Source organism: Leucoraja erinacea, chromosome 31 (genome assembly GCF_028641065.1).
Source record: "Leucoraja erinacea ecotype New England chromosome 31, Leri_hhj_1, whole genome shotgun sequence".
NCBI lineage: Eukaryota > Metazoa > Chordata > Chondrichthyes > Rajiformes > Rajidae > Leucoraja > Leucoraja erinaceus.
In genome coordinates, this window is record NC_073407.1 from 17,815,239 (window position 1) to 17,832,333 (window position 17,095).

At 43.9% G+C, this 17,095-nt stretch overlaps 1 protein-coding gene across 1 annotated transcript in view; it reads right to left on the reverse strand.

Moving 5' to 3' along the window:
- Nucleotides 1–477: 477 nt before the first annotated feature.
- lhx3 (LIM homeobox 3) overlaps nucleotides 478–17,095 on the reverse strand; it is a 50,153-nt gene continuing 33,535 nt past the window's right edge. The window contains exons 3-6 of the mRNA XM_055660136.1: nucleotides 11,439–11,641; nucleotides 9,497–9,648; nucleotides 3,569–3,740; nucleotides 478–2,300 (exon numbers count right to left, since the gene is read on the reverse strand). Of these exons, the coding sequence (XP_055516111.1) occupies nucleotides 1,888–2,300; nucleotides 3,569–3,740; nucleotides 9,497–9,648; nucleotides 11,439–11,641 (940 nt within the window). The 3' untranslated portion in view covers nucleotides 478–1,887. The remainder of the gene's footprint in view (nucleotides 2,301–3,568; nucleotides 3,741–9,496; nucleotides 9,649–11,438; nucleotides 11,642–17,095) is intronic.

Genomic DNA, 17,095 nt, shown 5'->3' on the forward strand with positions numbered 1-17,095 from the left:
GCAGATGCTGCCTGACCCGTCGAGTTTCTCCAGCACTTTGTGTTTTGCACCAGAATCCTGCATCTGTAGTTCCTTGTGTCTCCATTCGACAAACCTATCTCCGCCCAGGGTCCCTGTGATCAGTGAAATCCGTCCGATATCGTACGTCGCGCACCAGATGAAGCAAATATCTCCGCACATATCATCTTACTTTAGTTGATAAATTTATTAAAGATTTGTCTTACTGGTCGTTCAGAGGGAATAAATAAAAGACAATAAAACATGTACACTTGACCCACAACGACTTTCATATCCAATGCGTATACGTAAAACACCTCACATTTTATACCTCCGGTTGACAAAATGCATAGTCGTACCAACTACAGAGAAACGCAGAAAGTCAAATGGTGACAAGAAGCCTGTGGTTTTTTTTGTGTGGTTTTTTTTTTTGCTTCCCCCCACCCCCCCCCCCACCCCCCTACCAAAAAAGTATTTTTCTCTAAAATTGTATCGCTATTTTCCATCCTAAAAATACCGCTAAACGGACTGTTCTCTTTTAGCCACAGTAGAAATACACAACAGAAATACAAGAGGGATTTCTCCCCATTTCCCTCCCGGCTGCGAAATATTTGGCAATGATCAGGATATTTGCAAAGTGCAATCGACTTCAGTCCCAACAGAGAAAAAACAAATTTGACCTTAGCTTAGAAATGACTGTTGTTGGCCCCACGGGGAACAATTCAGCAACACTCCACTATCCAGGCAGGCATTGACTGTGAGGTTTGAACGAAAATGACATGCAGAGATATTCCTTTGGAGCCGCTGCACATCCCGATACGATTCACAATGTATCGCCGCACTGTTTTGTCTTTAGGGTTACCGGGCATCCAGCGTGCGAACGGATAGATGCCATCTACAGGGTGACATGTACTTCAACCACCATAGCTGGTACAGCTGCTACCTCACAGCGCCAGAGACCCGGGTTCGATCCTAACCTCGGGTGCTGTCTGTGTGGAGTTTGCCCGTTCTCCCTGTGACCGCGTGGGTTTCCTCTGTGCGCTCCGGTTTTCTCCACACATCTCAAGGACGTGCGGGTCTGTAGGTTAATTGGCCACTGTAAAATTGCCGCTATTGTCAAGGGAGTGGAGGAGAACATGGGATTCGTGATAACCCTCGTGAACGGATGGGCGGAGTGGACTCGGTGGGTCTATGCTGTACCTTTACATCAATCCAAACCCCTCTCCTTCCCAGCCCTTGTCTGATAACATGGCCAACACTAGTCCCTGGACTGTATAGATAATAAAATATAGATTGAGAATTGTGGGCTACATCGGACGTTTAACATCAGTTTTCTAATATACCGTATGCCGTTTTGATCAGTAAATGTTTCCACACTTTAAAAAACAAATCCTTCGTGTGTGTCATCACGATTTCGGGGAGATGCATTAAAATGCGCAGCCAGGATCACACAGAATCACATTAACTACGGCCTCTAGCATTTACACATAATCAGATATTAAATAAAAAAAGAGAGACCATTTCGGTTGCAATGTCTGCTGCTTGGCAACTTAACACCGGGATCATATTTCACTCGGTCCGTCAGCATGTGTTGAAAAAAAGCCCAACGGTGACTTGGTGTCAAGCACGGCGAGTTTTTTGTTCAAAGAAGGAAACAAGAGTTGTGGAGTGGCCGTAGTTGCAACATTCGTGTCACCGAGAGATCTTCAGATTGGAGGAGTACATGGAATCAGCCTGTCCATTCCCTCCACAGATGCTGCCTGACCCGCGGAGTTTCACCAGGACTTTATGTTTTGCTCCAGATCTCGGCGCCTGCAGTTCCTCGCGTCTCCGACACTGTTTCCTCGATGCACCGTAGATAGTTTAAAAAATAAAACACGGGCGTGCGTGTTAAAACTGTGCGTGTTCCACCTCGTCCAGCCAAGATGCCGGACTCGCCGGGAAATCAGGGTAGCCGCCGCTACTGTCCGTGGAGAGGTCAGAATCGGGTCCGTTTGCTCCTAAAACATGCATGGCCTGGCTCATGGCTTGTCCTCCGCCTCCCCCCGGCGCAAGAAGACCCAAGCCAGCGTCCTGGTACACGAGTCCCGAAATGAGGGGCTGGTGCGATGGAATAGTCTGTAGCGACGCTGGCGACTGGGGGATCCCGTAAGGACTGTTGGATCTCAGGTCGTGGTATTGATCCTGCGACAGCCCCCCGTCCAGAGAGAAGCCTCCGCTGCTCGCAGTCTGCCTGCCCAGACCGGGAGATGTGTCGCTCATGTTGCTGTACATCCCATTTGGGTCTGACATCGAATGCTCGTCTGCAGGTGCACACGCAAAAAAAAAAAAAAAGGAAGAAAAAAAAATCTACATTAAATGTACATTAAACAGCATTCAAATGACCGAAGGTACACAAAAAATGCTGGAGAAACTCAGCTGGTGCAGCAGCATCTATGGAGCGAAGGAGATAGGCAACGTTTCGTCCCGAAACGTTGCCTATCTCCTTCGCTCCATAGATGCTGCTGCACCAGCTGAGTTTCTCCAGCATTTTTTTGTGTACCTTCCATTTTCCAGCATCTGCAGTTCCTTCTTAAACACTCAAATGACCGAGTAGGAACAGCGGGGGCCAGTTTGCACCAAACGGCACTAATTGCCGGAGTAACTCAGCGGGTCAGGCAGCATCTCTGGGGCATATTGACAGGCGTCGTTTGGGGAGGTCAAGACCTTACTGAGGCATTCTCTCTGGTCAGAACATCCACCTAAAACCCCTTGGCTGATGACGAATTGAGACTGGCGGGATCTTTCCTCATCCCTTCCTCTAGATGTACAGTCTCACAACATCCTCCAGACCTAAACACATCTCATGCTCTCCATTCCTATCATTCCCATCTGTGGCTCTCTCACAGACGCTGCCTGCCTCACACGTTTGCATCATGTTCCTCCATCTCATTCATTGTGCCCCCAAACCAATTTTGAAGGCCTTGCTTAAAAGTTCATCAAAGATCAGGTGGCAGGTCCATGAGGGATATGGTGCTGGCGACACTAAGGTAAATCAGTATTGGGGTAAAAAACACTTGAGGAGGGTGTAAAAATAGATACTTCTGTTGCCTGATTGAACCTTGTGTTCTGTCCATGTAATTGGAGTTATTGTAGAGAAGCAGTGGAGGTTTTTGGACTTATCATACTTTACCAATATCCAATCAACCAGTCCCACTCTCTCACTCTTTTCCCCTGCAGCCCAAAAAACCTTTCCCTTTTCAATTGTACATTCAATTTAATTTTGAAGGTTACCTTTGAATATTTTGGTACCATTCTTTCTGGCTCTGGTTCTTTGACCAATTACCTCAGATCTGTCACCATTCCCATCAATTGGAGATTTATTTCCTATTTACTATGTTAAAATTCCTCACAATTGCGGACATCTTAAAACAATCTTCCTTTAACATGTTTTGTTGTAACTACAACAATTCCAACTTTTCACCATTGTTATGCTAGTCCCAAGGAGCTAACGGCTGGAGCTGTTGATTGTTTATGGTGGAGAGCACTCCTCAGGTTCGGAGCAGATTCCGGATTCATAGCTGGTACAAACCTATAAAGGAGACTTCAGCATCACTGGCCACCCCATCATCTTGAGCACTGTCTTTATCTGATTTGGAGCTTGCTCGTGATCTCTTGATGTTCCTGAAATACTGACCCCATCTCTGTCTGCCAGCATCTTTCTTCAGTCGTTTCTCCTTTGCTCTTCTGTTCTGAAACCAAACCTATTGGAGGGACAAACAGAGATAAATGATGCCCCAAGTGTCAAATCGCTTTGACTCGCTGATCTGTGGAGTTAGCTGGACAACTGTTTCACTCCATGAAATGTGAAAGTCAGCATCACTGCTGTAAAGGACAATGCTGTGCGCTATTGATGATCAATGGTTCATTGAGTGATGCGATGGAATTACACACCACAAGACTCCAGACGTCTAAAATAAAATCTCGCCAGTTCCGCCAAGCTTGGTAGCATTCTCACCTCTAAATCACACTCCAGAGACTTGAGGAACTAATCCAAGCTGACACTGAACCACCACACAAGACTGACTGAGGTGGTGTACACCAGATTTAATGCTAAACTGAGGAACCACCTGCTCAAGAGCAGCAAGTAAATTATTAGTCATTATCATGTGATTACCACACAGCTCATTGTGGGGCCTTGTTTTACATATATGTATATACATATATAGTATATATCGTTCATCATTTACTACAAAGCGCTTTCAAAATGCCGCAATTAATTTGTCATAACAGGAATTATACAAATGTACATTTGTATTTCAATTATAGACATTAGTTTAGTATTTGTTTTCCAGCAACATCAGGGATGATACCATCTTAAATTTAATGCACAGTAACACTGACATTCTTTATGTTCTCCTTGAAATATCAGCATGGATGGAAGACTTGCAAGTACTTCTGATTTATTGTCCATCCTGCAACCTGACAGTGTAATGGTTCAAACTTCCAGCGAGAATTGTCTCAATGGCCACAATTTTGACATTTTCCTTCTGTATAAATACATGATGTCTTACCCAGAGACTCTGAGGAACCCTTTGCCCTCATTCACCAAATCATACTCATCCACAATCTATTGTTTAAGACGGAACTGCAGATGCTGTAAAAATCGAAGGGAGACAAAAATGCTGGAGAAACTCAGCGGGTGCAGCAGCATTTATGGAGCGAAGGAAATAGAGTCTGAAGGATGGTCTCGACCCAAAACTTTGCCTATTTCCTTCGCTCCATAGATGCTGCCTCACCCACTGAGTTTCTCCAGCATTTTTGTCTACCTACAGTCTACCGTTGGACACTGGAGGCCCCACAACACCAGACCAGTACCAAAATATTCAGCTAGAGCATGCAGGGCGAATGTTGGTATATTATGCAATTAATGAATGGAATGGTGAATGAATTGCTGAGGTATTCTGCTCACTTGCAGTAACCTGGGCCAATGTTCCTGGACTCAGGCATAATTCCAGCATTTAGTAAGCTGCATAACATCAATTTAATTCAAGATATCAGCTTCCTCCTTGTGAAACAATCTCATAAAGCCAGTCAGAGCCCAATGCCGGTATTACATTGTAGCATTAGCCTCCGAGCAAAGCAGAAATACTCTGCGTTATCCTAATCCTTCCTTTAGGTTGGCATGGTTACAATCGCATGTATCCAACAGTGCTTATTTATTCCCAACTCATTCTAAATATAGGCTAAACAGCAGAAATTTGCAGAAAATAACCCATTCAGCATATTATCCTGTTCATCCACATGGTCTCTTGGTACCAGATCAGCAATCAAAGATAATAAATGTCATGTTTTCTTTTAACATATTTGGAAATGGTTTAATCTTTGAAATACAAGGTCTAAACAGAAGTGCTTCATGATGTGCTGTGACTATTAAGTTACCGTAGCTCTTACCTTTATTGTTTACTCATTAGTCAACATGCCAATGTTCAATTCATTGCCTTCAAGTCAACAATCCTTAAAAATAATTGTATTTCTTTAATTTTGTACGTTTGGCTATTAATGTTGAGTGATCGCAACTGTTGGTCTCATTGAATGTTTAGTCACAGGCAGTGATTGTGTGGAGTGGCCACCATACTTTACAGCAAAGATGACCTTCAGTTTCAGCTGCATATCGTTCCTGTAACCAAGCACTTACTGTAGATGTGATCATCAGAAGTGAGTCAAAAACATGATACTCCACACCTGGAGTATTGCGTACAGTTTTGGTCTCCAAATCTGAGGAAAGACATTCTTTCCATAGAGGGAGTACAGAGAAGGTTCACCAGACTGATTCCTGGGATGTCAGGACTTTCATATGAAGAAAGACTGGGTAGACTTGGCTTGTACTCGCTAGAATTTAGAAGATTGAGGGGGGATCTTATAAAAACTTACAAAATTCTTATGGGGTTGGACAGGCTAGATGCAGGAAGATTGTTCGCGATGTTGGGGAAGTCCAAGACAAGGAGTCACAGTTTAAGGATAACGGGGAAATCCTTTAGGACCGAGATGAGAAAAACATTTTTCACACAGAGAGTGGTGAATCTCAGGAACTCTCTGCCACAGAAGGTAGTTGAGGCCAGTTCATTGGCTATATTTAAGAGGGAGTTAGATGTGGCCCTTGTGGCTAAAGGGATCAGGGGGTATGGAGAGAAGGCAGGTACAGGATAATGAGTTGGATGATCAGCCATGATCATATTGAATGGCGGTGCAGGCTCGAAGGGCTGAATGGCCTACTCCTGCACCTATGTTTCTATGTTTCTATGAGCAATTGCATTGATCCCATTGACTTGGCTTCCTTCCACAGTCAACATACAATCTTAGAAATGTACACACATCATAAAGGTCTAAGACTGTAGAATGATTAGATCAGGTAGCTGCACAGAAAATATTCGCCCGAGACAAAATGTGGGGCAGATAAATGAAGATATTTGCTGATTGATCTGATGGGGAATTGAGGAAGAATGTCTTTGCTCAGACACAGTAGAACTTACTACCAAGGGAAGTAGTTGAGAGAAACAGGATGGATATAATGGCAGGGAAGCTAAATAAACAAATACGAGAGAAGGATTAACAGGTTCCATGGATGAGATTACATAGAGAAGGGGCCAAGTTAAATAAATGGAGCATAAAGTTACGAGGTAGACAAAAGTGCTGGAGAAACTCAGCGGGTGCAGCAGCATCTATGGAGCAAAGGAAATAGGCAACATTTCGGGCCGAAACCCTTCTTCAGACTGATGTAGGGTGGGGAGGGGTGGTCGGGAAGAAGAAAGGAAGAGGAGGAGCCAGAGGGCTGAGGGAGAGCTGAGAAGGGGAGGAGACAGCAAGGGCTACCAGAAATTGGAGAAGTCAATGTTCATGCCACTAGGGTGCAAACTGCCCAATATGAGGTGCTGCTCTTCCAATTTCTGGTGGTGCTCACTCTGGCCATGGAGGACTGCATTGCAGGATCTCCACTGCATAAAGTTACAAAACAGCTGGCCTAGTTCTGTACTCTGAATGCTTTGTAACTTCGTGATCTCCAAGCATCCCTGCACATAACAAGATAAAGTCATGACCCGCGATCCCAATACTAGCCACTTGCCTGATCGAAATAGCAAGCCGTGATTCAAAGCAGTGCAGAGGCAGTGTCTTGGATTTGACAATGCCCATTTAGTACCAACAGCACCCAAGGGCAACATGAGCATGTGATCCTCTCTCAGTCGGTCTCCTCCCTCCCGTAGTGCGCCACCATTCTCGACACAGCCTCCTGCTTGGATCTATGTTTACCAGAGAAAAAGGGGCGAAGGTGCTGACGTCACGCCACGAGTTGGTTGTGTTAAATTAATAGGTCTGCACTTCTATATCCTGAGCACCTTTGCCCACTTAGAACATAGAACAATACCGCACAGGAACAGGCCCTTTGGCCCACAATGCCCGAGCCGAACACGATGCCGTTAAATTAATCTCCTCTGCCTACACTTGATCCATATCCCTGCATTCCCTGCATATCCATGCGTCTATTTAAAAGCCTCCTAAATCCCCTCTCATATCTGTCTCTACCACCACTCCTGGCAGCACATTCCAAACACCCACCACTCTGTGTAAAAAGGACTTGCCCTGCACGTCTCCTTTAAACTATGGCACGCTCACTTTAAAGCTGTGCCCTCTAGACTTTGACATTTCCCCCCTGAGACAAATATCCTGACTGTCAACCCTTACTGTGCCTTTTCATCATTTTATATATTTTATATATTACTATCAGGTCTCAACACCCTGCTCCTCTGGTCCACCCCAGTACTTGCAAGGGTGAAGACTGCATTGGAGTAATTGAACCATTTAATTGCACTACAGCTGTGAAAAAATAGTTGCGATGGCAGCATATTCTCCAGTGTCCTGTTATATCTTCAGTAACTCTGAGGCAGAGTAATAATTCAGATCCAACCAATACTGCAAGGTGGTGGTTTTCATTGCTGATCATCTTGCAGCTTTATTTCACAGACGTTCGCCGAGGCAGGTAGTCTCGAAATAGAGCATTTGGAAACCAAATCTGTGCCAACCATTAAGCACTTATTTACACTAATCCCACGCTAATCCCACTTCATTCTCTCCTCATTCCCATTAACTCTCATCAGATTCTATTACTCACTTACCTAATAGGGGAAATTTACAGTGGCCAATTATGCTACCAACCAATTTCCAGAAATGATTTAATGCATTTCCTCTTGAAAACAATCAGATTTGATCAATGCTTAACGGGAACATGAGAAATAGCAGAAGACCTATTGACCTCCAATGCTTGCCCAACCGTTCTATAAAATAATGCTCGATATATTTGCTCTAGCACTACTTTCATCTAACTTAGAACAGTACAGTATAGGAGCAGGCCCTTCAGCCCATCACGTCTGTGCTGATCATGGTTACTGTTTATGAATATAAAATTGTCCATCCAATCTGCACAGGATACCGAGTTGGATGATCAGCCATGATCATATTGAATGGCGGTGCAGGCTCGAAGGGCCGAATGGCCTATTCCTGCACCTATTTTTCTATGCTTCTATGTTTCAACATTGCTGTGCCACTGTGCTGCCCAAATCTTCAAACGTAAACATTATCTCTGTTCAAAACACAACATGCTAGTAGAACTCAGTATGTCAGTCTGCATCTGCGAAGGGCTTGACCCACTGATTCCAGCATTTGCAGTTTCTTGTTTCTACATTATCTCTGTTTCCCTCCCCACGGATGTGACCTGACCTGATGAGTATTTCTTGCATTTTCTATTTTTACATTTCCAGTAACTGCATTTAAAAAATAAAAAAAAATGGAGTTGAAGGGTTTGTTAAAAAGCATAGAACAGATATTTTATATTCAGCCCTAATCAATGGCCTGTGTTACTGAGACACAAGGAACAGCGGATGCTGGAATCTTGAGTAAAACACACAAAGTGCTGGAGGTACTCAGCGGATCAGACAGCATCTGTGGAGAGGATGGGCAGATGTTGTTTCAGGTCAGGACCCTTCTTTAGACCGGCTGTATCTCCTGCAATACTGTTTTGGTTCCCTACCTTGTGGTTTGAGAGAAACATAGAAACATAGAAAATAGGTGCAGGAGTAAGCCATTCGGCCCTTCGAGCCTGCACCGCCATTCAATATGATCATGGCTGATCATCCAACTCAGTACCCTGAACCTGCCTTCTCTCCATACCCCCTGATCCCTTTAGCCACAAGGGCAACATCTAACTCCCTCTTAAATATAGCCAATGAACTGGCCTCAACTACCTTCTGTGGCATAGAATTCCACAGATTCACCACTCTCTGTGTGAAAAATGTTTTCCACATCTCGGTCCTAAAAGATTTCCCCCTTATCCTTAAACTGTGACGCCTTGTTCTGGACTTCCCCAACATCGGGAAAAATCTTCTTGCATCTAGCCTGTCCAACCCCTTAAGAATTTTGTAAGTTTGTAAGTTTTGTAAGAAGGCAGTGATGGTATATCCATCCGTACCTGGACCACACGCATGTCGAGTCCCGTCTCGGAAGAGAGTTGCTCCCGTACATGGCGCGCTGGTTTGGGCGAGTTATTGTAGGCATTCTTCAGCGTCTCCAACTGTTTGGCAGTGATGGTGGTCCGTGGCCTCTTGGCATTGGTTTCCGCTTCTGAAAGAAAATTGAAAACTTCTCTGCGTCATCTAACCAACTAAACGGGAACAGGCCATATTCTTGCAGTTGGTCATTGACCAACTTTCTGCACCCACAAGTGTGAAAGGTCTTTCCTCTTCCCGCACCCTTTTACTGACGGCATTGAATGCTGTCAGTGAAAGGATGCAGGAAGAGAAAAGACCTTTCACACTTGAGGGTGCTCGTGTCCCTAGTTGGGGCAATGGGACTGTGTCCATGCAAGTGCTGCTGGAAGACATCAACTGGGTGTTCTTTGGTCCGTCAGAAACCTGTTGGTCTCCCAGCGCAGCAAGATGTCTGTCAGGGAACTGTAGTAGTACATGGTGAGGGGCGCATTGAAGCTTGGTGCAGCCAATGCAAACGCATTGTGGGGAGGATCAGATTCTAAAGATCCTTCCACTGTTGGACATGGAGAGTCAGAGTCTGGTGGGGACACCCGTCAAACAACAGAAGAGACATGGCTCTGAGGGGGGCACATGAGTGGTGACAAGTACAATGTGTAAAGAAAAGGGGAGGTGCCAACACTACTGGATATAACACTAACAATATTTCATGTAGGGACACCAAGAATGTATTAAGAATTTTGCACAGTTTTTATTTTGTACATATTTTTCATCAGGAATAATGTTTATTATTGAAAAACTAAAGTAACGAGTATTTCTGGATATCAGAGTGTATGTGCATGGTACATAAATCCATTTGTGTACAACTCATAATGAAGTTTGTAAGTTTGCTATGTGGCTGAGAGCGGGTGTATTTTTTTACATACATATATCTTGTATATATTGTGTCTATATATCAGCATTCACGTGGGCTTGTAGACTCATCACTAGACAAACGGGACATTTTTGGGCCTTGTGTGTGAGACAGTGTTTTGTCCAAAAGAACGATCCTGTGAGAGACAGGAGGGACTGGAGATGCTGGAATCTCTGGCAAAACACAAAGTGCTGGAAGAACTCAGTGGGTCAGGCAGCATCTGTGGGGGTAAATGGACAAGCAATGTTTCAGATGATTTCAATCTGAAGAGGAGTCCCAACCCGGGACATCATCTGTCCGTTCTCTCCATAGATGCTGCCTGACAAGCTGAGTTCCTCCAGCACTTTGTTTTGCTCAATGATGTGCGCATACGGACCTGGCCACGGAAAGTGCCAGAAACACTGAAAGAGTCTGGGGCCCTGAAACATTAACTCCACTGAAGCTGCCTGACCTGAAACAAAGCATGTCACCATATTTTGGATGTCCACTATTGGCAGGATTTTTTAAATTTGAGGATAAATAGACTATTTGTCAAAATATGGTCAGATTCTTGTGCTTGCTTTCCTGACCGTCACATCAACAGCGGGTATCAATTGATTTCTTCCATTGAATGAGTCATTCCTGGCAAATGGAAACATGATTTGACAGCCACCTGATAGTTGCCGCAAGATGTTAAATGTTTAAGTGCTGCTTCAGTGTTTGGAAGTGATCAGTGTTTGTGAAGTGTGTGTGTGTGTGTGTGTGTGTGTGTGTGTGTGTGTGTGTGTGTGTGTGTGTGTGTGTGTGTGTGTGTGTGTGTGTGTGTGTGGATGTGTGTGTGTGTGTGTGTGTGTGTGTGTGTGTGTGTGTGTGCGTGTGTGCGTGTGCGTGTGCGTGTGTGTGTGTGTGGATGTGGGTGTGTGTGTGGGTGTGTGTGTGCGTGTGTGTGTGTGTGTGTGGGTGTGTGTGTGTGTGCGTGGATGTGTGTGTGTGTGTGTGTGTACGTGTCTGTGTGTGTGTCTGGTGTCACTGACCTCTTTGCTTGGCTGCCTCATAGTCCCCCTTGCAGACCAGCCTGCTGTCCTCCATGAGGTAGAACTCATCGCCAGTGGCCAGTTGCCGCTTGCATACGATGCAGGCGAAACACTGCAGGTGATAGACAAAGTCCTGAGCCCTGCGGACAACCTGAGTGGGCGGGATCCCCTGCTGACATGCCGCACATTTGGTCCCGAACCGTCTGCAGATGTCAACACAAGAGGAAGCGGTGTCAGTGCAATAAGTGCTGTTTCGGATCATTATTGTCACAATGTACCGAGATACAGGGAAAAACTTATGTCTAATTTAGCTTAGAGATACAGCGCGGAAACTCCCTTTGGCCCACCGAGTCCGCACCGCCCAGCGATCCCCGCACATTAACACTATCCTACACACACCATGGCCAATTTACACATACACCAAGCCAATTAACCTACATACCTGTACCTCTTTGGAGTGTGGGAGGAAACCGAAGATCTCAGAGAAAACCCACGCGGTCACGGGGAGAACGTACAAACTCCATACAGACAGCACCCGTAGCCGGGATCGAACCTGGGTCTCCAGCGCTGCAAGCATTGTAAGTCAGCAACCCTACCGTTGCGCCACCGTGGTGTTTGCATGTTGTCTGATTAAATCAGATAATGACTGGACAGTGCATGTGTATAGTCAAGCCAAACTCATGTATAAGGGGTAGAGCGATGAGAAAAATAACAGAATACAGAATAGTTTTTTCTGCTGTGCAGCATAACAGTTCCCGAGAAAAAGTCCAATGCCCACATGAGGTATGTTGGAAGATTGGGACTGCACCCTCGCTTATGGGAGGACCGTTCATCAGTCTGATGACTAGAGGGGGAGCTGCTGTTACTGAGTCTGGTAGTATGTGCTTTCAAGCTTTTGTCTCTTCTGGGAGCTGGGAGCTGGGAGCAGGGGAACAGGGAACAGGGAGCAGGGAGCAGGGAGCAGGGAGCAGGGAGCAGGGAGATGGGAGATGGGAGATGGGAGATGGGAGATGGGAGATGGGAGATGGGAGATGGGAGATGGGAGATGGGAGATGGGAGATGGGAGATGGGGAGATGGGAGATGGGAGATGGGAGATGGGAGATGGGAGATGGGAGATGGGAGATGGGAGATGGGAGATGGGAGATGGGAGATGGGAGATGGGAGATGGGAGATGGGAGATGGGAGATGGGAGATGGGAGATGGGAGATGGGAGATGGGAGATGGGAGATGGGAGCAGGGAGCAGGGAGCAGGGAGCAGGGAGCAGGGAGCAGGGAGATGGGAGCAGGGAGATGGGAGATGGGAGATGGGAGCAGGGAGATGGGAGCAGGGAGCAGGGAGCAGGGAGCAGGGAGCAGGGAGGAGGGAGCAGGGAGCAGGGAGCAGGGAGCAGGGAGCAGGGAGCAGGGTGGGAAAAGACCTTTACTATGCAGTGTGCTTTGAAAGGGGCTCTTTCTCAGAGCTGTGCCGGTGAAAATGGCCACAACACAACATACAGATCCAAATCTTGTTCTCTGATCAATAAAGTTAAAGAGGTACTGATTAATTATCAAGAGATGCACCTCCACACATATTGTTCGTAGTTTACCAAACCCATACAAATCCCGTTCTCTCAAAAGTGCATAAATAAAGGTCCATTCTTTCTCCTGAAAATTTGCACATTGCACATCGTAAGAAATTCTACATTTGATTCACAGAGACTGTTGATAGATACACAGTGGTTGTATACCGGTAATTGGTTATATAAAGATCATATCCAATGGTATTACAACTTTGACTCCGCTTCAAAATTACTGACCTAACTATTAAATTATTTTGGCTACCCTAAAATAGCTAACAGGTGCTTTATAAATGGGAGTAAATTGGGTATAAATATAAGCCCGAGCTAATAAATAAATCAGCAATGAACTCAAGATATTCCACACAAAACAGTTATCCTCGTGACAGTGAATATATTTAGAAAACAATTGCAGTATAAAGTATATATCTATTTACTTTTACAGTACATACTTTTTATGATTAGAAACATAGATATAGTATTCAACAATTAATATCCGGATGAATACATAGATAGCATCTAGATAGAAAAGGGGCATTGAAAAATGTTGGGAGTGGGATTCATAATCTTAGATGTCTCAGAGGCGTGTTGCGGTCAGCGAGGCACTGAATGAAATGTGCTCACTGTACGGACTAGTGAAAAACCTGGGCTGATGCTGTTCAGCAACCGGTGTGTCAAATTGGCCATCCTACATTCTTGGGACGCTTTAGGAGAGCCGAATGGTTAGCTTGCATCTTTGGAATGTTTAGTTTTTAGACACACAGCGTGGAAAGGACATTATTGCCCCAGGGAGTCCGCGCAGACCACCAGATCACCCTGTTCTGTCTATTCTAAAGACTGGATAGACTTAGTTTATACTCTCTAGAATTTAGAAGATTGAGAGGGGATCTTATAGAAACTTACAAAATTCTTAAGGGGTTACTAGATGAAGGCAATTAATCTACAGGGGTCACAGCTTGCGCATAAGGAAGAAATCCTTTAAAATGATGAGAAGAACTTTTTTCACACAGGAAAATCCTGGAACTCTCCCACATGGTCACAGGAGGACAGACATGGCAAACGCCCTCAGGCGGACAGCAGGCAGGTACCCTAGTCGGTGGGTCAAATGGCCTACTCCGGGTCTGGGGCTATAAGGCAGCATCTCTACTGCTGCACCACTGTGACATTGATGGAATGTCAACTCACAACTTGGTAACACAAACCCGTGGATGCTGCCAACTGAATTACAACTAACACTAATTTAGCCAAATAGATTAAAAACTGTAGATACCATACAATACTTGATGGACAAAGTTAAATAAACCTCTGAAAAAATATGAGACAACTGCAGATGTCAGAAACCTGAGATAAAAACAGAAAATGTTTGAACACTCAACAAGAGAGGCAGCATCTGTGGAAAGAGGAACAGATTTAATGTTTCATGCCTGAGACTGTTGGTCAGAACAGTGACAAACAGGCTAAGCAACTGAAATGTTAATTCTGTTTCTCTTTCCACAGCTGCTCTCTATGTGTTGGTAGTATTTTCTGTTTTCAGACACAGTACTCAAATGGATTAATGCAAGCAGGAAACTGGGCATTGAATCTTCACATGGACATTAAGATACAGTTTGCAGAGAGAGAAAAAATATATAGCATACAGGTCATATGTTTTCTCCACATAGGCACTAAATAGCTAATGCATCCCAACACAAAATGACTGTGTGGAGAAATAGATATTATATCGAGATAGATTGATGAATTCAGAATGGAATGGAATAGTAAAATAGATAAATAAACACAACATTAGGGTAAATAGATACTTAATCGAGTACACCATAGATGTAGTAGCCAAATGGATAAAAAATATGGTGTATCAGATATACAAATTGCACACAGATAAATTAATTCAAACAAATAAACTGGTACAGTTTCTGGGATAAAAACACTATCCAAATAGGTAGATAGGATTTAGGTTAAAATAAATCAATATCCAGATGATGATGAAATGCTCGATTTAAAAAAAGTTAGTATGCATATAGATAAATAGCCAATGCATTTAAATCTGGAATTGGATCCAAGTAGATTGATAGACACTGGATGCTGATGGATATAGTCATGATTCAGATAAAACATAACCAAATAACTGGACCCTGCATTGAAACAGATGAATAGATACAGTCTGCTGATGGACAATAAAATGTAGCATGGAGGCACAAAAAAATCTACACTCAAATAAATAACAAGATACTCTCTGCAGATAAGCATTAAATACATTACTCAGTTTGCAAAAAAACATTATCTTGATAAATAATTAGATACAACACATGGAGTTAAAATATCTAGAGAAAAAAAAATGATATTGTATTCCAATATCTAAATAAAATGAATAGCCAGGTAGGAAAATGCATGTAACTCAGCAGATCAATAGAAGCAATAACCTGATGGATATTGATCGTGATTCCTGATAATTTAATTGATGGAATATCCTGATTGATCAATTGAGGCAATACACTGATAGATAAATATCCAGTAGATAAATAGATAGCATATCCACATAGAAAAACAGAAACAAGACCTCAATGGGCAGATACCACTTCCAAATAGTTAAATCGAGTACTCGTATAACAAGATAAATGTATATGTTAATCCAAATGTACTGAAAGATGCAGTGGTGTTGTACCCAGATAGACAAATCTCGACTACATCCAGAAAAATATATACTCTATCCAGTTAGTTAAACAGATGTTGTATTGGGATAAATATATGGATATAGAACATTGATAGATAAAATATCTACATAAAAATCAGATAGAAAAACCAGATCATCAAGGATGGATAGATAGAAAATAATACTCTTAAAGATCAATTGGCAAGAGCATGCTGAGGTCAAACAGATGAACTAAACAGAATAACTATGACAAATATTTTTTTTTGTCCACAGGACCGACACATCCCATGCAAAATTATTGACGGTTCTCAAGTGTCAAGTTCCCAAGGACACTTTGCTTAACCATGTCAAAAGGAAGATCAACCAATATACTCCTACCTATCGGCGATACCCAGCGCAGGCCCTTCTTGGAAACTAGCCCTTCGACGCACTGAGTCCATGCCGATCACCTGTACACAATATCTATCCTACACACTAGGTACAATTTACAGAAGTTAATGAACTTACAAACCTGCTCATCTTTGGAATGTGGAAGGAAACCGGAGCACCTGGAGAAAACCCAAGCAATCCCAGGAAGAACACAAACTCCGTACAGACAGCAACCGTAGTCAAGATCAAACCCGGGTCTCTGACGTTATAAGGCAGCAACTATAACTGTGCCACATGCCTCTCGTGTCTCAGATAAATTTGTGCTTCCACTATTCCAGTCTAACTAATTCTTGAAGCATAACAAAAATTCTCCAGCCATGACAAGATCATCTTAAATCTACTTTGTGTCTGCTGTGATGTTGTCACATCTTCACGTTTAGGTTTGTGCAACGAGGTACAGTGAAAAGCTTTGTTTTGCATGCCATCCAATCAGATCAGATGATACAATAGAAAAATATAATTAAGACAAACTCAAGTACACAAGGTAGATCAAAGGGGAAGGGACAGCAGAATGTAGTTCCTAGCCTTGAAGCGCATCAGTTCCAATGACGATGCCTATTGTCCACAATGGGTAGTTGTCTTTGCTTGTGACCTCTGAATGGAGGAGCTGAATGAAACCGAAACACCTGGAGGAAACTCACACATTGAAAGGACAATGCGTATACTCCACACTGACAGGACTCGAGGTCAGGATTGAATCCAGTCCCTGGCATAATGCTGCTTAGTTTACTTTACAGACACAGAGCGGAAACAAGCCCTTCGACCCACAAAGTCCGCGCCGACCAGCGACCCCCTTACACTTGCACTATCCTACACACAAGGGACAATTTATAATCTTTACCAACGCCAAAATAACCTACAAACCTGAATGTCTTTGAGTGTGGGAGGAAACCATCGCAACCGGAGCTAACCCAAGTGGTCACGGGGAGAACCTACAAACTCCACACAGACAGCACCCATAGTCATGATCCAACCAGGGTCTCAGAATCCGTAAGGCAGCAACTCTACTGCTGCGCCTCCATGC